The 26024-nt window shown below is 33.4% G+C and overlaps 1 protein-coding gene across 5 annotated transcripts in view; it reads right to left on the reverse strand.

Moving 5' to 3' along the window:
* Positions 1-6575: 6575 nt before the first annotated feature.
* Positions 6576-26024, reverse strand: part of CHIC2 (cysteine rich hydrophobic domain 2) — a 47729-nt gene continuing 28280 nt past the window's right edge. Inside the window, exons 4-7 of one of the 5 annotated variants that reach the window (XM_073805245.1) lie at positions 23639-23818; positions 11380-11436; positions 11154-11213; positions 6576-7986 (exon numbers count right to left, since the gene is read on the reverse strand). In XM_073805245.1, coding sequence (XP_073661346.1) covers positions 7936-7986; positions 11154-11213; positions 11380-11436; positions 23639-23818 — 348 coding nt within the window. In that variant the 3' untranslated portion in view covers positions 6576-7935. The other 4 variants (XM_073805247.1, XM_073805246.1, XM_004318665.3 and 1 more) reach the window with 4 other exon arrangements.

The raw sequence follows: 26024 nt of genomic DNA on the forward strand, positions 1-26024 counted from the left end.
TATTAGTCAATGAGGTAATCTATGGTATGCCAGCTTGGGCTCCAAAAAGTGGGTGGTCTTTGCAGAGGGAGGTGCTCACTCACTCTACCTATGGCCGGAGCCAGTTCCTGCAGCTGGACCAAAGGCAGCCCACAGACTACACTCAGCACATTTCTTCATTTCTCACTTGAGTGCCCTTCTTTAGTTCCCTTTCAACTGCCCACTTTATATCGGCTTCATTACACCACCGCTCCATTTGTAATGTAAATTGGGAAACTCGGGGAAGTTTTTCTTTTGGCCTTGTCTATGGAAGAATACGGAGAGGTATTCAAAACGTATTAACACAAATCAATGGCACCAATAAAAGCAAAATCTCCTTAGCAACATAATCTTGATTGCAAAAGGAGAACTGAGAGCATTTAGCAGAACAGTGGCCCACATGGAATACGCATTTGTCTGGAAGAATCCAGCACAAAGCCTAAAAGAGAGATTTTGAAAAAATCCAAAATTAACTCACAGGGAACAGTTACTCTTTTTTTCAAAAGTACACAATTGGCTACATTAAATCTATCATGTGCTTTTGGCTCAGCAACATTGTATCACACCACTTTGCAAACTGAAATTACAACACCATGCATGCTTCACATGAGTTACAGGGTGTTTTTTGTTTGTTTTGTTTTTTGGACTTTTTTTTTTCCTTCGTTGATTTCTTTAGTAAAGCAAACAAAAAAGTCTCAAGAAATATTCATCTCACACACAATGTAAAGAAAACTGAATGGCTATCTAACAATATCTAAGACTGTAGGTACAAAAGGTTGGGCTATCTTTTGGGCTTTCTGTGATGGATTCTAAGATAGTAACTAATGCAAGCAGTAATGGCATTTTTGCTTAGGTCTCCACCTGTGAAAAGGGAAACTTAATATGCTGCTGAGAACCCTTGCATTTTTCTTGTCAGGATGAAAAGAAAAATAAGTAAAGGAATAAAAACTCAGAAAATAAGAAATTAATTCTTTTAAAACTACAATATTGAGATGACTCAAGGAAACAAAAAAAATTATCCACAAACACAAAATTTCCCTTAGTTTTTAAATGTTTCAAATAGACTCAACTGTCATTTTGCATTTTAACTCTAACAATCCAGGTGATTTAAAAGCATCTCTATTGCCTACTGCAGAAATGTCTTAGTGTTAAAAGCATCTCTACTGCCTACTGCAGAAATGTCTTAGTGAATTTCTTAGTTATAATTACTTTATCTTAGAATTGTGTGTGTATATATGCACACATACACTTTTTTCCATATATATGGAACTGTTTTTTTTAAAGGTTTGCAATGGAACCTGGGTCAATCAAGTAACATGAAAAAAATAAAAGTCTGTACGACAAATAGTCATTTGATACAATGCAACAGATAAACTTTAGCTAAATGCTAAATGTGTATATTTACAGGAATAGTGATTAGAATTATCTGCCTCCCCCTAAAAACTGAAAAACCAATGCTAAACCTTAATAGCTGTATTGGCTTTAAAAATTTAGGGACAACTTAAATAAGATCTTTGGAGGAAATAAAGGTAATATGTAAGTTGTATTTTTTCCTCTTCTTTGTTCCAACTCTAAAGCAAGTTCATGAACACAATATAAAATTTTCTTTAATAAGTTTATTGCTCATAGTTCCTAAACTCATATTCATAATGTTAAATATTTTATTCCCAGATATTTGTAAAGGTCATGTCTACAGAAGAAATATGTGTATGTATATTCATTCACATGGTCATTTCAACAGACATTATTAAGTTTGGTCAATTTCTTTTAAAGTGATTTGATCTCTAAATTCCAGACTCCCTTTTCCAACTTCACCTAAATTGGCTTAAAATTTTATTTGACATATTATAGTCTTTAGAGACCAAATACTGTGAATTAGCCCATATTTCAGTTTTGAGCATGTAATCATGTGTTGAAGTCATGTGTTACAACAGACTCACTTAAGAACAATAAAAACTCAACTAGGCAAAGCAAGCAAGCAAAGTAAAAGTTAAAACCAAAACAAAACAAAAAATCCTGTAGCTCAAATTAGGTCTCCATTTGTTTACTAGAAAAACCATGTCAGTGAAGGTTTAATTTTGCAAGACTAAATATACTGCAACCTACACTGGAACAAAAACGAAGCCACCTTAAATACAGATTTCCTCACAATTATAAAAGCCAACAAATTTTTATCTAACCATAAGAAAAATCTCATCTTAACAAAAACAGATGATATTCATTTGACAATGGCTTTAATTTCTCAATAATGAAAGAAAAATATAATACACACCTTTAAAATTCAACTGCGTATTTTACCAAAATTGTATTCATTTATTTTAATGTTACTAGACTTAGCTGAATGTAATTAGAATTACCTGAAAGTATAATTAATAGGGACCTCTTGGGTCTGCATAACTGCTCACCCATCAAAAATTTCTGATGAATTATTGATATTTTATTTGTAAACTATTCCATGCTCATCAAGGACATAGGAACAAATTCCTAAAATCCTTTATTTGGTACTTTTTTAAATTGTCACACTTAAATTATAAAAAATAAATAGAAGAATACTGTACTCAAGGTAGCCTCCTATCTTCTCAAAGGACATTATATAGCAGAGGAAAACTCTATCTAGAACAATATTTTTCTTTTAAAAAATAATTTCCATTGTAATACATAAAGAAAGCTGTGCGCAGTTCTTGACCACTGCATAACTTTCCCCTTTGTAAACCAAACTGTAGGATAACAATGCAGTTATTTCTCTCCAACAGTAGATTTCAGCATATTGCTTTCCAAATCATGTCTACCTTGCTTTCCACTGCCAGTTTTACAATGCTTAACTCTTCTGAGAGGTCAAAATGTCACTAGCTCTAACAAATGTAAAAAGAAAGTGACTTTAAAGGGCTTCAATAACTTCAGTTAAAACAAACTCCTGTTTATGAAGACTTCATGGTAATGCAATGAGATTGTAGTAATTACCTAGTTAAACAAACTGCTATTGGAAAAAAAGGAAGAGATGGTGGTCTTTTATTTAGTACAAAAGGTTTCTTGAGGAACTAGAATGTGCTTTTCTTCTAAAACATTTTAAATCGATATAGCATTTATATTGAGAAGAACTGGAACCAGTTTTACTAAATTAAGAACCAGTAGGAAAAATAATGAGAGAGAAAAATCTGCAGTTTGAGGATACATCATGGGCCAGTAGAGGAGAGCAGCCAGAACACCAACCTGTTACTTATCTTCTCTTGAAGGCTGGCTGACATTATGGTTCTTAAAAAAAAAAAAAAAAAAAAAGGAATAGATAGCTTATCTGCCAAAATTAAGTATTACCTGGTATAGTTAGTTCACTGAACTATTTCTGAGATAAAGAGCTAAGAAAGCAATATACTGTCTATTTTGCATGAGGAGAAAAAAGTCAATTCTCAAATTCAGAGCACCATGTTTATGAAGTAAATGTTAAAAAACAAACCAAAAGAAAGGCGTAATTTTACTTTAATATTGGAGGTGTAACTATATTTTAAAAGGTCTTATTAGAAACTTTTCTCAAATATTATACTTAATGTTTACCTGACTTTTTAAACAAGCAAAGCATTACTATAAGTATATATAGGAAGTACTCACTCTCTTTCATTTTAAAAGCAAAATTTGATAATAACTCAAGTTTCTGCCGATATTGTAAATAAGTCAGAAAAGCTACTCAGTCATTACTATTAAACATCTAGCTACTTAACTTCTATATAGGACTTAATAACAGCAAAATAAATGATTAAAAAATATGAGGTAGTCATAGTATCCTCCTTTTGTGGAAATGAAAAGCAAAGATGCCAAGTAACTTGATGATCTTGCAGAACATCAGAAATCAATTCAAAATCAGAATCAGCAATCTGAATTTCCGTTTTCATTACTGTCTATTAAGGCTACAAACAACCTCTGTTGTTTAAATTTACCACGGGCAGGTGGCAGGGGTAGGGGGGCTATTGCTCCCTCGAACAGAAACAAGTACACAAAATTATGACTAATAATGTAAACAATATTTAAGTTTCTCCTAAATTACTATCTAAAAATCTTTGTAAAAGTACAGACAAGGTAACTCAAGATTTAAAGACAAATCTCCTTCAAATCTCAACTTATATAAAAGGTATGATCCTAAAAACAACATAAAGTTGGCTATTATATCCATGGAAAATTAAGAGTTGTTTTATTTATTTTAAAAAGGGTATTTATTTAAACACAAATTATTATGGGATAACCAATATTTTGGTTTGAGATTGGTCTTGAGCCTATTCTTTCCACCTTAATACTAACATAAATCAACTTTCTTCAGAAATAGTGGTTTGAGAAGCCCCATATGCAACCATTCTATTACTCCCTTCCTGGAAAGTCCAGATTGATAGGGTCTATTGAAAAGGAAAACACCAATTGTACCACTGCACCAATTGGAAATTTAAGTTAAAAAATTCCCTTTTAAAAATGCAAGTACCACTTTAGCAGAATTCAGTGTGTCAGCCATTCATCACTTAATGTGACTGACTCACTTTAACTGGCTTTCTAAACACCTAGCTAAGAGTGCCAAAAAATTAACATTCTTACTGGGAGCTTTGGAGAAGGAAGACAGAAAGGCAATTCTGAACTATGTCCATGCCTGGGTGAAGACTCTGGACATCAGGAGGGCAGCAAAAGCACCCACAGTACTTCAGTGGGATAGGAGAAGGAAACAGAGTCCAGGACGAGATGCTGGAATTCAGTCAAAGACAGTTTCAAACACAAGGTACTTATGATTTAGTACTACTGACCAAGAGCTGAGCCAAAGCAAATATTTACAGTGAAACATCAGGCAAGCAGCTAATGGTTATAACTGTGAAGCAAATACCATAAAAGTTGAAACAGTCTATATACAAAATATTAAACCAGTGTAGTTTGAACTCATGCAACTATGGATCCAACTGTACATGTTACTATTTAATATCATTTTTTATAACCAAGATTGATATGGAATGCTGTCAAGATTTTACATACGGTTAGCCTGTGTCTATTAACATAAAGAAGCAATCAGAAGCTCTCTACATACAACACTGAAAATACAACCATGGAGAAAGTTGTTACAAAACTAGTTCTCTAGTAAGAAAAGGATATCATCGTTTACTAGTATTCAAGCTTGAACACTTGTTGATTTCAGGCCAAAATTACATGTTTATATTTTAAATGGATGAAACCTAGTCATTAAAAAGTCTTAAAAAATCATCTGATGACCATTTGATATAGGTGAAGTTGTGAGAGAGGGGCATATATACCTTAAAAGCTAACTGTGTCACTTCAGTTTTACTGTAGTCATTAGGTTTTGGACTACATATTTTAACTTAGGTATATAAAAGTCATGTACTAAAATATAATAAAGTTTGCAAAGTACATTATTTGATAAAGGAGTGTTTCTACAAAGGGATACTGGACTAATTGTAAAATGCCAGTAATATATGAACAAAGATCATAAGTAAAATCTAAACATTAGATTTTCTGCTAATACCTTTCCTTGGCCAGTTTTACAAGTACTATGGTTCATGTCTCACAAACTTTAAGTCAGAAAACAGACACTAAAGATCATCATTTAAAACACTTTCTTTGGACTAATGTTCATATAACACAGGCATCTCTGACACTCCTAATTTCCAGTAACATGGGCACTTAAATTCATGATTCAAGAAAAGGTAAACCAGAGGGCTTACACTGGGGGGTACTAATGAAAACCCAAGCGTGAAAATCTAACTCCTCAAAGCATCACTGGCTTATGGTAATGCCACATACTAAGCATTGACAGCTCTTTTCTATATATTCATTAGAAGCATGAGTGCCCATTTCTAGGGAATCCTTAAGCAACTGACATGTTGATACTTCTCAATAAAATTAGGAAAGTTTTTAAAAATCCTATACTTAACATTATCAAGTATGAAAACTATCTTACTGTTAACAATATTCTTATGGGAATATAATAATGTCAAAATTACAATTTATAGAAGAATAATAGGAGAAAAAATTATGCCTAAATAGGTATAGTTCTTCCTATAAAGCTGATTAATATGGTGCTTTACAAATTTACAAACTTTTAGATTTGGAAAACTGTGTTGCATAGTCTACACAGTCATCATATTTTTCTGTTCTTTCGGAATCCTGAGGCAGAATTAGCATTCTCCATACAATAATCTGTCACAGGGAAACCAAAGAGGAATACTAGAGTTTCCGAACAGCATTACCTTTTAATCTGCACTACTTTAAGGTGACAGGACACACCCAAGACACAAGGTAAATAAAGTGAGAAGTGTATGAATCCTTTGTACTTTGAGCTTTTCATAGGAAAAGTGTTATATAAATTCAAGTTGGTGTTTTGGGAGGCAAAGGAAACAAATAAATCTCAGACCAAAAAAAAAAAAAAAAAAAATCCTAGTTTTTAAGACAGTTCCTAATGTCCAATATAGGATATAAGATACTGGCATTCAACTATCCAAATTTACATAGAATAATAGTACTTTGGAGAAATATAAATAAATACTCCTTAAAAATACAGGTATATAAATTAATGAAACTGGTATTTAAAAGATTTAATACAAGGAAAAAAAGTATTATATAGTGGTACCAATTCTTAATACAAATTAAGCATAGTTTATATAATTTCAAAAGTTATTCACATTATTGCTCGATACCACAGTTGTACGGAACAAGTTCTTGACACACACAAAATTTGTATAATTTCAGGTTTATAAAAACAAAAATTTATACATAGGCCATTTAGAAATTTAGAAAGTTTTAAAATGCATGGAGATATGTACAACCAAAAGGAGAAAAAAATGTCTGTACATATTTGAAAGAAACAAACTGATCTGACTCAAACTTGTATGTCACACTCCCAATCAAAAAAGTATACATAACTGGACTGAAAGCAAACTAGTGGACTAAAACGGTACTAAATATGCCCTTCATTTCTTAGTAATAATCTGTTTTAAATATTAATGGGGTATTAAACACCAGCTTACTTTAATTCTACAACTTTTGCTTTCTTTCAAAAACTTTTCAGAAACACATATCCATTCTACAACTGTGTTAGACTGGGACAAATATTTTCCTTAGAAATTTTTTAAAGGAGTATTTCTATACTTTTGTATACAAGATTTGATAAACAATAAAAAATAACCCAAATAAGGCCATTATTAATATCATCTTGATCAAAAATATACAGATTGTAATGCTACTATATTTTGTGATCCTGAGCTCTAGTAACCATTAGATGCATGCATACCATTCAGGGATTTGTCTATTCTAATGAAAATAATTTAGTCCTGCCTTACTACTTTTGAAGACAGAAATACCTTCAAAACTTTTTGATACGTCTTCATAATGTTACAGATATTTCTGCTGTAAACAGAGCATTAGGAATTGTATGAGAAAATATGTTAGGGTTCAAAAAGCTATGAAAGAAAATTTACTATTTTAAAATAATGACAATAAATTTAAAAAGCAAGAAAATAATACAAAGAGGGTGCTTGCTAGAACAGATAAGTAGAGCCTTACAAAGGTCTTTTTCTATATTAAGGAATTAATAAATAAAGGACTGTGTGTACCTTGGTGGTAAAATAAAAAAGGCTGGCCACTTTTTATGCTAAGTTCAAATGTATTTTTTTGATAATACAAAAAAGTAATCCTTGAAAATCAGAATACATAACATAAAAGAGCACAATAACTTAAGTATTAAACATCTGTATGAAATAACTGTTGCAAAGTCTGACAAAAATGCACACTTAGAACATGCGGTTATTTAAAAAAACAAAAACGGAAAAAAACACCACACGATTCTGTAGAACCAATGTTATGTCACCACCAGGAGAGCACCAAGCAAGGCACCATTGGAAAGACAACATACTTGGAAAGTCTCTATAAATAAAGTAAATGCTAATCTGGTCGAAAAATCGGTGTCTTTGGTAAAAATTCTATGAGGATGACCTGTAGAAGGAGAAAAAAAAGTTTTAAAAAGATTTAAAAAAAATTTTATCTTAAAAAAAACTTCACTTATATTCCATCACTTAAAATGATTTTGATAGTGCCTCTGACAGACAGAAGGAGAGTGCATGCATGAATGAATGAGAAAAGGAAGCTACCATTTACTGAGAACTAACTACATACCAAATGTTTCACACTATATGGATCTATTTAATCCCAACAATTTTCTGTGAGGCAAGTATTGTCATACTCATTTTATAGATGAGAAAACTGATGATCCGAGAAGTGTAACACCATGGATTGTGGAGTCAGTATTTGAACAAAGGACTGTCTTAACTCCAAAGCCTTGCCCTTTCTACTGCCCTATGGTGGCTGTAGCTGACCCAATATTCACTTCCTCGGGCTTCCTCCCTTTTACCTAGAGTTGTTCTCATTTTATTGTACCAGGATATGTGATCTCTAGAAAAAGAGTTGGTCGTCTTTCTCTTAATTTTTTAAAAACAGTCTTTTCTTTTTAAGTTAGCAAAATTAAAGGTTAAAATTTGTTCCAAAAGACTTTTTACAAGAAAACTAAAGGAAAATCAACAAATACAAAACACAGTAACACAGAAAGACACAAGTTGACCAGAGTTGATTTTTATTCTAAACTTGGAACTGTCTTAAATTACAATCAATTCTTCCTCTTGTTCCAACTCTATATGCAATAGATGCTAAATGATGAACTCCTCACTCTTTTTCAGAAACTGTGTCTTGATATGACCTCCAGGTTTGGATACTCTTCTACATTTAGCCATCTGGGCCAGAAACCTTCATTTTCACTCTTCAGTTCTGGCTTTTGATCTGTCTCAATAAAGAAGGTATTTCTATACGTGGCTCCAAAACATTCCTCTCCTAGTTGACTTATCCTTTGGTGCCCCCTGGGCCACTCTCCTGACCTGTTATTTGCCTACAAAATGTTTATTAGCTTCCTATCCAGCTTTTTTATTTGAGCTAGATTCCTCTGTTTCTCAGTTTCCTCATCTATAAAATAAAGGGATTGGAGAGATGACAAGATTCTTTGTAGCTCTAAAATTTGATGATTAAATTACATTTTACAGTATATACTACATAATGAATAATAAAAGCTATCTTTGACTATACTTGAATTATTACTAGTTTTTAAAGAATATCTCTTACAAACTTTTCCCTTCAGAAGCCACACATAAAAATTAACCACTCGTCTCATTTCTTCTAGATCATACTGCTCTGCCGTATCTCAATAAAAAAAAGTTGGTACAAGTTGGTATTTTTCATAGATTTACTCCAATATTCAAAATATAATCGAGGAGAATTACTTCCCTTTAACTAACAAATGAAATTTCTGTAAGTTAAATAAAATCTGAGGTCAAATAGATATATATGGTAGATTATTTACTATCTTAACTTTTCAAAACTATTTTTAGGGGGTTTTTTAAATTATGTTTTTCCCCCATTCAACTATCACAAACATATACATACACATATACACACACTCTCTCTCTCTCTCCAAGAAAACTTAGAAAAATACATTTTTTAAGCAATTTTTTTAAACTACTCTTCTTAGTAGAGTGTTTATCTAAAAATTTATGATAATTAAAGGGAACTATTTTACAAACACAGCACATAAGTTCAGAATGTTTTGGAAGGTTAAATTAAATTATTTTGTTTTAATAATAGAACATCATAAAAATAAACATGAATATAATATGCATATTTTATGAATGAATGACATTCTTATAGTTCTATCTGGAAATAACAGTATTGGGAATAACTTTTATGTTTTTCTTTCCAAAGTAAATTTAGAAATGTGCAAAATAAATAAATAAATAAAAAGCTCCATTTTAAGCTTAGTGTTTGGGTTTATAAATATAGCAAATATTCTTTTCACAAAATCCTTTAAATCTCTTACATATCCATCCCTCCTCACAAAATACATAAACTCTCTCACCATCTATGATGAAAATATAAGACTAGCATATTCATAGGTCAATCTCAAAACAAGTTATTTGAATGTGCTTTTATTATTATAAAGAAGTATCGAGTGTCTTTTTATCATCATAAATTAACATGCTTAATATAATAGATAATGATAAAATCTACATTATTTGGTTCACTGAATAGAGATATTCTATGAAAGAAGAGACATTTTAAAGATATCTTTTATGTTCAAGGCTAGAAATGGGATTTGATTGTGCTAATGAAAGAGAAAATGCTACAGAGAAAAAAATTTTATGATAATTTCCAACTATTTCCAGTATCTAAGCACTGTTTTCATCAATCTTTTATACACATACACACACACACACACACACACACAAAACCTATGATGTCTATACTATTTCAAAGAATAGACAAAATTTGTCAGAAATGATGTGTCAGATAGTTAACTCTTCCTCAGATCTTTTTATTTTTGTATATTACCTTTCCATATTTAAAATAAAACACCCAAGCTCGAGGGAGAATAAAGATTCATAATTTTCTATAGTATTCTGAACTTTTCAAAAGGAGAAAAACTGTTCAAGTAAATCAAGCAGTCAGTAAATTAAATCCCATTCTAAGCTCTAAAATCATTGTATATACATGCCCATTAGACGTCGTTTAAAGAATAAACACAGGATGAGCAACATCTCATCTCCTGTTTACTTTTAAGATAATTTTTACAAAATAATATTCCAATAACACTTTAAAAGACTCTTTAAAGGCCACTGAGGTATGGGCAGTTAAAATCTATAAAGGCTAAAGGTTTCTTAAGCTCCAGCGGCTTGACTGAAAGGTTTTCTTCCATACTTGGAAATCTGATTAGCATTATATAAAAAAGCCATATCTGACTTGCTGCGTAACCAAAGTTGTGGTTATTCTTTATACAGCATCTAAAATTTCACACTCCATCAACACATGTTCAGCCTATTTTATCTTGGCAATTAATTTATTATTTTTCAGAACACAGTGAAGCCTTGTTTTCAAGTCATTCATAACTTTATAAATCAGTCTTGCACATTAAACCATGCATCTGTGAACCGTAGAAAATCCTTGCACTCAGGAGATTAAGCTCCTGACACCTTTGCTGATTAATAATCATGGAAAGAATAAGATCAGAAGCAAAATAAATGATCATTTAATAGAGAAACTCACAAAACAGCCCTTTAACTTACATATTCCATCATGTTATTCGTTTCACATTTCCTTTTGCTCAGTCTCCAGTGCAAGCACAGCTAGACAAGAAGGAGAGTAAAAGAAGAAAAATGAGCTCTATTTTATTGCAGCACACAGACTAACCCATTTGTCCACCTTTCATATTTTTAGTTCAACAAAAGCATCTGTTTCCATACTGTGCAATTCAGACCCCAACGGTACGAAGCTGCTCCCTGTGGTACTCACCTTGTGGTATAACCTATTGTTTTCCCATTCTAATAACTTCTCAATCGATCTTCGTGTCTGGAAGACAAATGAGAAAAAAGTTTACTCTTGACTGGTTTTAGAAAAACTTTGTTTTGCAGCTGCTTTTTGTGTGAAAAGGAAAGAGGTATAAGACAGTGACTGAGTATAGGGTGGTCTATAACACTATCAATATTCAAGCACTAAATTGTAGCCTGAACAGAAATAGTACTTTGTTTTGATAAAGATATGGTTTTGGTTTTTGGCATTGTATTTTTTAACTGTTTCGAACTTACTAGCCTCTGATTAAAACTATCAAAGTCTAAACAGCTAATGATATCTACCAAATGACACAAATTTAAATCCCCATTTCTTTCAAAAATATTGTAATACTTAAGTAGTAAAACAAGAATATCTTAATATATATATATTTTAAAGCAAAGGTTATTTACACATTAGTTAACGAAATGAAAAGGGCCTTTATAGTAAATTTAAAAAGGAAATAATTAAAGGTTAATAAAAAAATCAATTTGCTAACAAATCAAACTAATTTTTACCTCATACTTAAAAATAATGTCCAAATTTAAGAGCTAGTTTATTATTCCACAGATAAAGATTTTCCAACAGAGGCAAAACTGCATTTAAACCAATCATTTTTGTTGGTTTTCAAACAAAACTGGTTTTACTTGAAAATCAAACTATTCAATACTACTGTTAAAGGAATCAACTAAGAAATTTATATTTAAGATCACTTGATTTTTGCAATATATACTATGCAGCATGAAATGTTTCTTGCTTGGGAGGAATAAAGGGGAGGATAATTCATGGTGCCAGGTGTTAGGATGAGACTGACACAGATGCAGGTGCAAACAGGACAGTGTTGCCACAAGAAGCAACTGCAACTTGCTGCAGCTGCAGCTTCATTCAGTCTCCAATCATTTTTGTTGGTTTTCAAACAAAATTGGTTTTATTTGAAAATCAAACTCTTTATTCAATACTACTGTAAAAGGAACCAACTAAGAAATTTATATTTAAGATCACTTGATTTTTGCAATATATACTATGCAGCATGAAATGTTTCTTGCTTAGGAGGAAAAAAGGGGAGGATAATTCATGGTGCCAGGTGTTAGGATGAGACTGACACAGATGCAGGTGCAAACAGGACAGTGTTGCCACAAGAAGCAACTGCAACTTGCTGCAGCTGCAGCTTCCTTGCAAGGAAAGGAGAAAAGCATACAGCTCCATTAATGTGGCACAACTACATAAGTACTAATCATCAAATACGAAAATCTTCATGTCAAACAAGGATGAGCTAGGTGAAAAACTGTTAGGATCAAGCTGGTTTTGAATGTTACATAATAAAATGTTTAATATTTATTTAAAGTACCTACTATAATTTAGTTACCATATTACCTCTTAGCATGTTAAACATGCTAAAGACACCACAGTCACAGAGGTGCCAATTATAATTCATAACTACTACTTACTGCCTTACATTTTCTAAGCTTATGTCATAAAAATCAGAAAATCAACTAACTCCCTGGATAATAATATGCCAATGACTAATTTATTACATTACTTTTTTTGAACAGTTTTTTGGCAAGAATTTTAAAGGAAAAAAGTGCCCTTGTTAACAATGATCAGCAAACCTCACTTGTTTCTTTGTAAAGATAGCCTTTTAGAGGCAGCTCTCCTTTTAAATGAAAATAGGGCAGCAGTTATGGTCACACTTTTTGTTAATTTAGTTGCCAGTCAGCCCCAAATCAAAAGAAAATAAGGCTGCAGAGTGTAATTAACATTCAGTTCAGTCGTTTTGTCCCTTGTCTAGCCCCCAAGCTTTGTTAAAATTGCCATCTGAATGCTGAAGGCTGTAGGGAAATCGATTTGATTCTAATCGCACCATGAAAAGAACATGATCTAACTGCTTTCAGCCCTCCGTAAATCTGTACTAGGTCTTTAGCACAATGCAACTTCCAATTTAAAAAGCACTGAATGTCTCGTCAATGACTTTGTGAAGAAAAAAGAACAAGGAGCAGACATAAAAATTCCAATAGTTGTTTAAGCATTAAAGTTCATTTGCATCACAGCGAACCTGAAAAGGGCTGACCTCTCAAACCGCCTCTCAGGTCTATGAAGTTGTAGCCTTGACAAGCTCACATTGACAGAGCTCATTGACTCTGAAAGGCTACTCTATCAATGGTGAAAAATGGCAATAGGTTCTACTCTGAGCAGGCATCTGCCTGCCCACCCGCTGCTAAACCAATGGCAAAACCGATTCAAAACCTGAATCTACCTTGTAATCTTCCTTTCTAGGACCTTTTAATAATAGATTAAGATTACTATACAATTTGAGGTTTTACTTTTTACTGATGGTTTAAAAAGGGGGCAGGGGGTATGAAAGAAGTAAGGTGGGGAGAACAAGCTTTCCAAGTCTCTTGTTTCATATTAATGTATAAAAATTAAAAGGCTGACATTACAATCTGCAAATATTCATTACTCACAGAAAAAAGGGTAGTTACCACAATCATCGTTTCATCACAAATTTAAACCCATGCTATATTATAACAAGAACAAATCTCATTATGAATGGATCTCATGGTGTATATCATACATACACACACACATAAATTTAGAAACTTAAATATTTACTTTAAATAAATCAACTACCAGTATTTGAATAAAAGGTAATTATAAAGTATGAACCTTAAATTCCAAAATATTCATGTAGGAATTCTGAATTTATCCTTTGCCTCTAATTGAAAGTTTAATGACAAGGTTTGATGATATAATAATTATATCTTACAATATTTAAGAATTCTAAACCAAACAAACGGTGGTATGCCATATTCTAAGTAAGCATCTAAATATAAAATATTTTTACACACTTCACAGTCTGGAGTAATAGCTGTGAATTAACACCATCTAATCTTGCTATAAGACTTCTTTCCTGCTTGACAGGTGAAAAAAAAAGCACTTGCACGTGCAGCTTAATTAATCATTGCACTTGACATCTCAATGATTTACAGTGAGGAGCAGGTGAGAACATACAAAACCAGAAAGGAACCCTTCATCTGAGTGGAACATTTCTAGCACACTAAGGTGACAAGTATATAGATTGTAACAGTCATTAAAAAAAAAAAAAGAAAGAAAAGAAAGAAAGAAAAGAAACTGTGCCACAAATTATTTGTTAGTAACAACAAAAGCTCAAATTAAATGGGGGGAAAAAAAGCTTTAACTACTGAGAATGTTTAATACTTTGCAATTATTTTAGTTAACAAAATCAAAATATATTTTCACAATTAAATACAATACCAATTTGGCAGATATTGAAAAAAATATGACACTTCAGCATTTATAAAAGCTATTTAAAGCCTTTAAACATGAAAAGAAAGTACCTTATTATTGCAGTAATCTAGAAATAAAAGTTAAGAGTTTATGTCCACAGGGTTGTCAGATAGCTATTTCTAATGAAATATAAGATTTAACATTGCCTAACTCTGTGATTACTACTGGACAAACAAACTTAACCATATAAATATCTGTCCTTGATTTTTAAAAGTTTGTATCGATCACCAAATTCAACATAAATTAAAGCAAACTAATATGCATCAGAAAAAAAAACAATATGTATAAGGTCTGTCAACATGAAGTACCAAAAAAATATATCATCTTTCGGTATTCTAGGTCAGTGGATCTAAAAATAAGTCATCTTAATTTTCTTAAAAGAATTTGGTGCTTGTGAAAAGCACCAGACTGACAGTCATGGGAACTAAAAATCTTCTATTTAACTGAAAGAACAGGGGAAAGGGCAGTGCAGGCTTCAGTGCAAGCTTCCCTACAGTGGGCCTTAATCCTTTTCAGTGCTCACACCCTGGGGGCGAGAGGACAGGTTAGTGGTTCTTAACCAATGAATCCTCAGTCCTTCTGCATAAGATGATCAATAAGAAATCTAGTTTTATCATGGATTCTTATCCTTAATTAAAAGGACCAAGACCATCAACTCATACCATGTAATCAAAACAAGTTTTTTATGAGAATAACATCATGTCAACTAACCTGGTTGGGAAAAGGACTGCTCCAAGCATCTGGACTCCTACCCATCTCCCTCATCACAGAGCTCTCACTTTAACTTTTTTTTTAACACATTTCCTCATTTCAGCACCTTGCTAATTTTATTTTTCTCACTGGTGAACTAGTTCTAATATAGCTGTTCAGCAATGTTAAAGTAAAAAATAATAGAGGTTTAAAAACATCATTACAATTATAAATAGACTTATTTATTAAATAGACTCAACTTGAGTAGTAAGTAGTAATAACAGGAGGATAGAAATTTTGGCTTCTACTCCTTTGGTTCCTTTACATTTTTGGCAGAATTGTGGAAATAAGTCAAAACATGCCAACTGCAAAAGAGGTAAAATAGCCTGGATAATTCACATAAAAGGCTAATTAAATAATGATTAATCAACAATTAATATTAGGTATGATATAGCCCTATCAATTTCCAAAGAAGCATCTAGAGTAAGCTTACAATAGAAAAATACATATGAAACACCTAAATAAAGTTATGTTACTGCAATTGAAAATCAGGATTTCCTGAAAATTCAAATTTGACGTATTATTAGAAGAAACATTTTTGTAATTTTTTTCTAATATCATACTTTCTAAGGAATATGTTATTATTCCCTATAAACAAATTACGTGCCACTAGATATAAATAAGTCTTTCAGGACAGCAAGAAATCATTTAGCAAATCTTCAATGTATTACTTCTCTACTTTGTTACCACTATTACTTAACAGCATACTCATTACCAACGATTCATTTACTCACAATCAATTGTTTGAAAAAACGGTTTTTCAAAGAAGTAGTTTTCTAGAACTTGCTAATAAAATCAATAGAAATTTCACAGATTTTAAAGTACTTAAAACCAAAGGAAAAACGTTTAATGTGGAAGCTGTAACAAAATTTCTCTGAATTTTTCTCAAAGAAATGGCATTCTTATCAGTCTTTAGAACATAAGATGCTAAGATATGTTAACAAAATGTATAAATAGGGTAGCTCACTAATAACTATTTGTAAAAGTTCAACTACTTAAAATTAAAGCTTATTTGAACAGGATTTATTCATAACATCACAATGTTCAATGTCTTATTTAAAACAAGTTTTAGTTTTAAACTCCTACGTTTATAATGCATTAATTAAGCTTTAGCTAAAATAATGCTTTGAATGTATTCATAATTTTTTAAACTTTTAAGTATTTTCAAATAAAAACTATACTTATCTTTTGACATCTGTGCAAATTCAAATCATTAAAATAAGTGAAACAAAAATGTTCTTAGTTATAAGTCATTAGAAAGAAACCATACAAAATTTTAAATAATTATTTTAACTTAAGAGAAAATTACTTGATTCACCTCTGTCTGTTCTGGATTAATATAAATCTTATACTGCAGTTATGTGCAGAAAATTAAATGGCATATCTCAGTATTATGATACATGAAAACTCTATATTCACCAAAAGACAAACTAGAATATGATTAGATTCCTCAAAAGGATTTTTAAACAAATTCCCTTCCTGTACTTAAAGGCCGCTTTTAAAAATTTTATGTGAATATTAACTTTTAAGTAACCTAAACTAAATATCCACTAAAGTATATTCAGAACAATCCTTTTCATACTGTTTGTTAAAAGTACTATTTTTAGATGAAGATAAACTAAACAACTGCAAATATTTTGTGTATCAAAAGTGCCCTTTTAACTTAGTACTGAGCAGTGACTTACAGGTACTAATCTTAAACAAGGTATGCTTAAATACAATTTAATCAAGAGTATATGACTAGGGCTTCCCTGGTGGCGCAGTGGTTAAGAATCCACCTGCCAATGCTGGGGACATGGGTTCGAGCCCTGGTCCGGGAAGATCCCACATGCCTCGGAGCAACTAAGTCCACATGCCTCGGAGCAACTAAGCCCGTGCACCACAACTACCGAGCCTGCGCTCTAGAGCCCGCGAGCCACAACTACTGAAGCCCGAGAGCCTACAGCCCGTGCTCCACAACAAGAGAAGCCACCGCAGTGAGAAGCCCTCACACCCCAATGAAGAGTAGCCCCCACTCGCTGCAACTAGAGAAAGCCCATATGCAGCAAGAAGACCCAACACAGCCAAAAATAAATAAATAAATAAATTTATATTAAAAAAAAGAGTGTATGACTAGGCTTGTGGTTCTTAACTTTTTAACGTTACTCTGACTACCCTGTGAATGATGAAAAAAGCATTTATGCACCAATATGTAAAATGTTGCACACAATTTTAAGGGGTTATCCACAAACCTCTGATAACTTTTCAGAAAATACTGATAACATATCAAAAAACTAAAACTGAGTTTCAACTGACAGCAGAAAATTAGAAAAATTATTCATAAGACAAATGAATTTCACTAAGCTAATAGAGTCAAATGTATTACTATCAGGGATTTTTAAAATCTATGTAACTACACAAGGAAGAATCACTGGCTAGAACCAACAGGTGGGGTTAAAAAAAAATTACTGCTGATTAATTATAATGGACAACTGGAGAAACAGAAACAAAAAAGGAGTAAGGAATAGTATTTGTTGATCCTCACTTTGGATGTGACCCCATGCCATGTGTCTTCCCTTTGTTACCTTATTTAATCTTCACAATAAACCTAGAAGGCAGCTTGTATAACTTTTATTTTACATATGAAAACTGTGTCTTAGTGGGGTTAAGAAACTTAAAGCTACACTAGGAAATGGTGGAGCTGCGATTTGAAACCGGGATTGTATGGCTTTCAACATCATGCTCTCTCCATTATTCAACGAACTATGAATTTGTAAAGAATTTGTAACTTGTTGAATAACATGTCTATGACACGCAAGGTATCTTAAGCCACTAACTAGGCTATCGGCCTTGAACAGCCAACCTAATCTAAAACTAAATTTTCTCCAGCTCTAAGGTCTAGAAGTACTCATTCTACTTTATTCTTAAGTCTCAATGAGATTTATCCAAAATGTATTTTGTTTTTGTTTATATCTTGCTTTGTGCAACAAAACATGAATTGAGGTATATTATTATTTTATAGATTAAGTACACAGGCTTAAAGAAGTTAAATAGTTTGCCCAAGGTCACACAGCCAGTAAGGGTAATGACAGGATTCAAACTCAGATCTCTAAACTTTAAACCCAACATTCTTTTTACTTGGGATCAGCAAGCATAACTATTTTTACTTGCAACTGAATTAAGAGACATCAATTTATAAATCCTCCCAATCAAGGCACAAACATAAAATGAATACAACGTCCTTAAAATACGATTTCTTCAATTCCAAACACGAAGAAATTTCAAACAAAATGTTAAAAAACAAGAGAGTGATAATCACACCATTCTTTCCTTCCCCACATGCAAAGAACAGCATAATCTTTATGTAAAGTCAAGGTAACTAGAGACTTATATTTCTGTGTAGGATGTCAAACTCAAGCCAACACTCCCATCACAAATAGAAACGGATAAACTGAAGAAGAAAAAAACCCCATTATTTTTAAAACATCAGAAAATTCTGGAAGCAACAAGGACTAGATGAAATAAAATCCAGAGAAGGAAAGAGCGCTTTCTAAATCATTTGATGATTATGTACTGGCCATTTTCTTTCTTTGTTGATTAGAGAGGTCAGCTGAGGATTAGGCTTGGCACCAGTGGGACTCTACTAGGGAAAAGGGAAATCAACAGAGCTTTTGTAGGTTGTACAGCCTGGCCCAATGGACTGGAAATTAGATGTACCCTAAAATGCAAAGCCAGTTTTCCCTAGAGACACTACTGAATTCTGGGGCAGCATGGAAGGATGGGGGACCAAGACAAAAAGGCAGAGAAAAATTACTCATAGTCTCCTAGTATTTAGGAGACAAAATTCTGCTAGATGGAGGAGGATCTGCAACAAACTCATGATTGGTCTCCCCCTCAAAACACCTGAACCTGCATAAGATGGAAAGCTAAACTCAAAATATCCGAAGGATACAACCTCCTGAGGAGAGGAGACAAAGACCTGCCAGGCCTCAATCAAAAGTCTGAAAGGGTCATACCCAAGAAATAGAAAACCAGAGATGGACTGAATCTACTAAACTTGCAACCCAGCCCAACCCACCCCAATCTCTCATTAGATCAAAGTGATCGTTCTCCTCAAGCTATCTGCCTAATACAGAACAGATGGGACCCTTGATTTTGGAAGATTTTTTCTGGAGTTTCTACTTCATTCTGTTTATAACATCTACCATAAAATTTAAAACTTTAAGAGTCAGGAAAAAATGACCAATAATCAAAAGAAAAAACCCACAGAAACAGATCCACAGATAATCCAAGTATGGGTATTAGCTGACAGGAATTTAAATTAACTATGATTAGTATGTTCAATTAAATAGAGGGAAAAGACGGACAAAATGGGTGAAAAGATGAAGAATTTCAAAAGAGGACTAGCCTCTATAAAAACATCAAATGGACCTTCTAGAACTGAAAAATACACCATCTGAAATTAAGAACTCATGGCATGGGGTAACAGCAGACTGGACACTGAAGAAGGTGAGCAAATCTTTCTATAAACCACCACACCAATACCATGTTCTAAATATTCAGAGGGAACTGAATGTCAGCCAGCTCTAGGCAAAACACATTTTAAAGGAGTCGAACACATCTTTAAAGTCCCAGTGCAATCTCTGCACATTTAAGACTCAAAGTTTACACTTCTTTCTTGCATATCTTCTTTCATAATGAGAATTTAATTTAGTAACATGTTTTTACTCCAGCTAAAAACAAATCATCAGTGCCATTCACACTAACGGAAGTAATTTATTTAGTTTATGTAAGAATCAGTTTTCTAAGTTTCACGCCTAAAGTATTCTTTAAAATGAAACAGCAATAAATATATTCTTCTGGTCCTAAGAAATTTTTTACACGAGATCCCTTTTCCACAGCAATTGAAGTAAGATTTGAAAGAGGTTAAACCTATTTATCCTTATAATGTGGGAGATACTAAAGAAGAGGCAAGAAACTGCAAATTGAACACTTAAGGATAGATGGGTGTTAGAATACCGGACTCTACCTTCAGTGCGAGTCCCTGTCCCCCCTACTTTGCATTAACTCCTTACATGACATTCTCAGTCTCTCTAAGAGTAAATACACAAGTTTTAAGGAAGGGTGTAATATTATAAAAAGAAAAAACTTTACCAGAAATAATGTGTACTTATTTATTAGGGAGTGAGACCCTGATAATTTTTCAAAGACAGGGATGTTGATTTTTGTTTTTATAAAAGTAAAATAGAAGCAAAAGCAATATATCAACTCTTAGTTGTCCAACTGGAACTTTGTAAAAAATCTGATTAAAATATACTGTTTTCCTGCATCTTTACCTCCTTTATGGCCTCCTTCCTTTACTGTTAGTTTGTATTTTCAAGAAATACAAATTTGTTTATGGGCTTCCCTGGTGGCGCAGTGGTTGGGAGTCCGCCTGCCGATGCAGGGGACACGGGTTCGTGGCCCGGTCCGGGAAGATCCCACATGCCGCAGAGTGGCTGGGCCCGTGAGCCATGGCCGCTGAGCCTGCGCGTCCGGAGCCTGTGCTCCGCAACGGGAGAGGCCACAGCAGTGAGAGGCCCACGTACCACACACACACAAAAAAATACAAATTTGTTTAAATATTAGGGAAAAAATAATTGGAAAGCTAAATCTGCTGAAAAACTAAAGTACTGCAAAAGCTAATATAAAATGCTTGAACACTGTTACCATTTATAAATCAACTGGATAAACTTACAACACTCAATGGGCCTGAATCTCCTATCTTGTGAAATAATGATCTTTTAAGTTTCTTCCAAACCTCTAAAATCCCCCTGCTTCCAGGTATAAAATTAAATTATGATAAGTAATAAAAAACAGCTTGATTTTGTATCCTTATCAAAGAGTGGAAAAAAAAGCATATCTGAGGCTTTACGCCTGGGGTTCAAATTATGGCCTAGCTTTGTAGACTGTGGGATCTCAAACAGATTACTTAACTTCTGAGCCTCAGTTTTCTCATCCTTAAAATAGGAATAATATGAATGCCTACTCTTGGAATTTGGGGAAGATTGAATGACACAGTACAAGTAAATTGATTAACTCAATGACCCTGGCATAAAGTGAACACTCAAGATTAGAAGAGAACGTTTGGGTTTTGCAATATATATGTGTATCAGATCATCATGTTATACACTTTAAACTTATGCAATGTTATGTGTCAATTACATCTCAGTAAAGCTGGGGGTGGGGGAAGAATGCATGGGGCAGATCTTACATTAAATGTTCTTGTCACACATACATACACAAAAAAAGAGGGAGGAAAGGAGTGAATTATTAGAGGTGATGGTTGGGTTTACAGCACCGCTTATAATGTTGGTTTCACAGATGTATACTTATCTTGAACATATGAAAGCCCTTATAAATATGTTATATTTATAGAAATAAAGCAATTGGATAGCATTCGTTAAAAAAAAGTTAGCACTGGTTTTCCTATACTTTCAATTAATAATAATGATTGTCATAAGACTACATTTAACTCATCATCTCTTTTGTTTACCAGAAACTTTTCAAGATCGCCCTTCACTAAAATTTCATTATGATGTTTTTAAGTTTGTTTTGCTTTCACTACCTGAAACATGTTAGCATTTTTCTTCATCTAATTCTTCATCCAAAGGTTCACTGACATTCTCATCTTATGATTCAGAGTTACTGAATACACATGCTCAAATCCCAAACACAGAGTAAATTAGAGTTCTAAAAGTTTTGGGTAACTTTTAATACTGTTAGTATAACTGAGTAAGTATACTTCAAATTCCTCTCATATACAAATATTTGCAGCTCTTTGGTTATGACTGTCCTAGGTTCACTTTCCCTTGAATTTTTTTAAGTCTTACAAGGCTGCATTCTCACTCAAAACCCTCTACTCTTGACCTCTTCCATTTGGATTTTCCACCCCTTCTATACCCCAACCAAAGTGACTCACAATTATTGGATAACTAAACTTGAGGTTGAGAGAAAAGATATCTAGAAGTAAATCTAAGCATAATACAACTTAAAGTAAAACAGATGAGATACAGGCCTTTTTTTTTTTTAATCAAAGTTTCAAAACTAAATAGCAATTATCCAAAAAAAACTCAGAGAAGCCAAAAAAGTAAAAGGAAAACTAAAAAAAAACAAAGAAAGAAAATATTTTACTAAAATGTTAAATCTTTAGATTTGAAATAAAAATCAATATTGAGAACTTCTTTACTTAGAGCTTGGAAATAGCGATGTTTTGTAGACCTACACAGCTCAATTTTCAAAGGATTATAGATTTTTAGGGCTGGAGAGTACCTAGAGAGATCAGTCAGCCTCTCTTCTTCTGAGATTAAAAGAAAAAGAAGATGTGGGGGGGATGGTGGTGAAAGTCCAGTCTCAGAGAGGTTTTAAGCGACTCTCTCAAAGTCACTCAGCTTCAAACACTAATTTACTATTGTTTATACTTTATCACACTGCTCCTGCAGAAAAAAAAAAAAATGTTATTTACTCTAAAAGACAAGATGCTTTTATTTACTTAGGAATATTATTTTGAATAGTGAGGACTATATCTTCTGAAATGTTACGTTCTTACTACTCACAAATTTCAAAAGCCAAAAGGTACATTCATTCAGCAAATACTTATTGAACATAAAGTAGACGAGAGGCACTGTGAGAGGCACTGGGGATATAGTAGTTAGCAAGACAGACACTGGGAAGAATAATAAAATGATATTAATAGCAACTGCCATTAACTAAGCACACACTATAGCCAAAATGCTATACTAAGTACCCTACATGCACTTGCTCTAATTTTTAAAACAACACTGCAAAGAAGAGATTAACGCCATCTTAGAGAGGTAAAAACTGAGGTTTAGAGAGAGTGAACTGATCAGTCATTCTGAGTAAGTACCACTTTCCAAACCAGTTCCTCTAGCACCAAAGTGCAGGTCTCAGCTACCACATGTTGCAGCCTATTTCCCTATTCCTAAAGAAATGATTCCCTGATACAGGACAACATACAAATAAAAGTATAAAGGGAATGGAAATATACACTATTTACAACAAATCCATACAGAGAGCACTTTTAGAAAGCCACACAATTTTGGTCATCATATGTAAGAGACAGATTAAAGCACTAAAAAAAGGAGGTAAGACAACTCATTAGATTAAGAAATTGGTGTATAGGGCTTCCCTGGTGCCGCAGTGGTTGAGAGTCCGCCTGCCGATACAGGGGACGCGGGTTCGTGTCCCGGTCTGGGAAGATCCCACATGCTGCGGAGCGGCTGGGCCCGTGAGCCATGGCCGCTGAGCCTGTGCGTCCGGAGCCTGTACTCCGCAACGGGAAAGGCCACAACAGTGAGAGGCCCGCGTACTGCGGGAAAAAAAAAAAAAAAAAAAAAAGAAATTGGTGTATAAACATTCTAAAACTTAAGAGTTCTTCAGTCAGAAAGGATAATGGTTGAGAGCATATATAAACAAAGTCTATAAAACCACTAAATGTGGGATATTTTATATATATATGCAAAATCTTAGAAGACTGAAACTAATAGTTACTTTAGGATGGAAAACAAGCTAAAACAAAAAATACTGTAACACAACGTACAGTAAAATTATGAAACTTGTTTCCTCAATAAATAAGCCAGGCTGAAAGAAAAACAAGTCATAAAGAGTTCACTTACTTAGACATCAATTTTCAAAACTATAATATTACAATTAAGGCACAATCAAAAAGCAAAGTATAATCACAAGTATCAATGAAAATAAGCTTTTGCAAAGTAAAGGCCATAAGATCTATTTAACGAAGCTGAAGCATTTTATTTGCTTGTAAGCTCCTCAAGCTCTTACAAAGAACAGCAAAAGCCTGAGGTTTTCTGCTTTATTGTCTTCCAAGCACTTATCACTATCTGTAATTACCTCATTGCTTTCTGTCTACTTTTTAAGTCTACAAGAGGAAACATATAACCTCTAAACAGTATCTAAACAGCAGCTTAAACAGTACCAAGTCCACAGTGCAGCTTTAGAAATATTAATTGAATTAATGAATAAGTAACTTCCAGAGAATGGCATACTAGCAGCATAAAGAAGTGGTAGCTAAAACCAGCAATTTCATAAGACACATATGCTTATATTCTAAGAGTATCAACTTTATTCAATAAGTCATTTTAAACATTTTCTATTAAAACAAATATATGTTATGTAATAGAATGTAAAATTCAGATGAGTGTCTGAGATGTAACACAAGACTTCAAACATATTTTGTGATTGCAGGTGGCTACCTCATATTTCTAGACCCTAAGGACATATATTTATTGTCTTTTGTTATTAGAGCTACCTCATGAAAAACATGACAAGTACTTACAAACTTAAACTATCTCTGCACTCATCTAGCCAATTCTCCAAATAGACTACATGCTCTTTGAGTATAGCGTTAATATAAATCTTTCAATCCGCAGCACAGTAGTTATTTGTCAAAACACTTCTATAGAAAGAGGACATTCAGACTTTCATTTTCAGCAACGATGCAGCAATAGGCACCAGATTTACCCTCTGGCCTGAAACCACCAAAACAAACAAACAAAAACCCAAAATACCCCTCAAAGCATATGAAACTGTTTTCAAGACAATGGACAACAGACAAGGAAAGACCAGAATTCCTGGGAGACAGAGACAAATGAGAAAGGCCCTATGCTTTCCCATGATTACTGATGTCAGAGAGCTTCCAGGCCACAGTGAATGGAGGGAGAGCCCAGACAAAGCCGGCAACTCCGAGTTAAGGAGACTGAGCTGAGAATCTGAGGAAACCAAGGCAGCTAGAAGCCACAGAACAGAGTACCAGAGAGGAAAGTGCTGCAAAGAACTCCAAAGATCTGCAGATAGTCTCTACTGAGTATCAAGGTGAGTGCTGAGCAGCACACATGGGTAAGGAAACTACCAAAGGTAGAGCAAAGAACTACTAGAAAGGATTACAGGAAGAGTATCCCAAACTGACAAATATCCAGCACAAAGCCTCTTTCCATGAGCCATACTAGAGAACATCACAATTAACAAGCTACTGAGTAAAGTAACCAGGAAGGTCTTGCCTCACTAGTGCTCAGCCCTAGACTAAACACTGCTCTGGTTCCTCGAGAAGTTAAGCACAAACTGTGATATATACGCATAATGGGATATTATTCAACCATAAAAAAGAATGGAGAATTGATACACATTACAACACAGAGGAACCTTGATGAGTGCTCCTAAAATTTAAGGAAAAAATAATGCATATTCTGCACAAACTCATCCAGAAAACTAAAGAGGAGGGAATACTTCCCAACTCATTTTGTGAGGCTATCACTACCCCAATGCCAAAATCAGACATTACGAGAAAAGACTACAGAAAAATATCCCTCATGAACACAGATATAAGACTTCTAAACAAACTTATAGTCTATCAAATCCAACAAAAATATTAAAAGAAAAATAGACCAAGTGAGGTTCATTCCAGGAATGCAAGGTTGGTTTAACATCCAAAAATCCAATCAATTCCACATATTTCTAAACTAAAAACGAAAAACCATATAACCACTCTAAAGAAGCAG

This window comes from Tursiops truncatus, chromosome 5 (assembly GCF_011762595.2).
Source record: "Tursiops truncatus isolate mTurTru1 chromosome 5, mTurTru1.mat.Y, whole genome shotgun sequence".
Classification (NCBI taxonomy): domain Eukaryota; kingdom Metazoa; phylum Chordata; class Mammalia; order Artiodactyla; family Delphinidae; genus Tursiops; species Tursiops truncatus.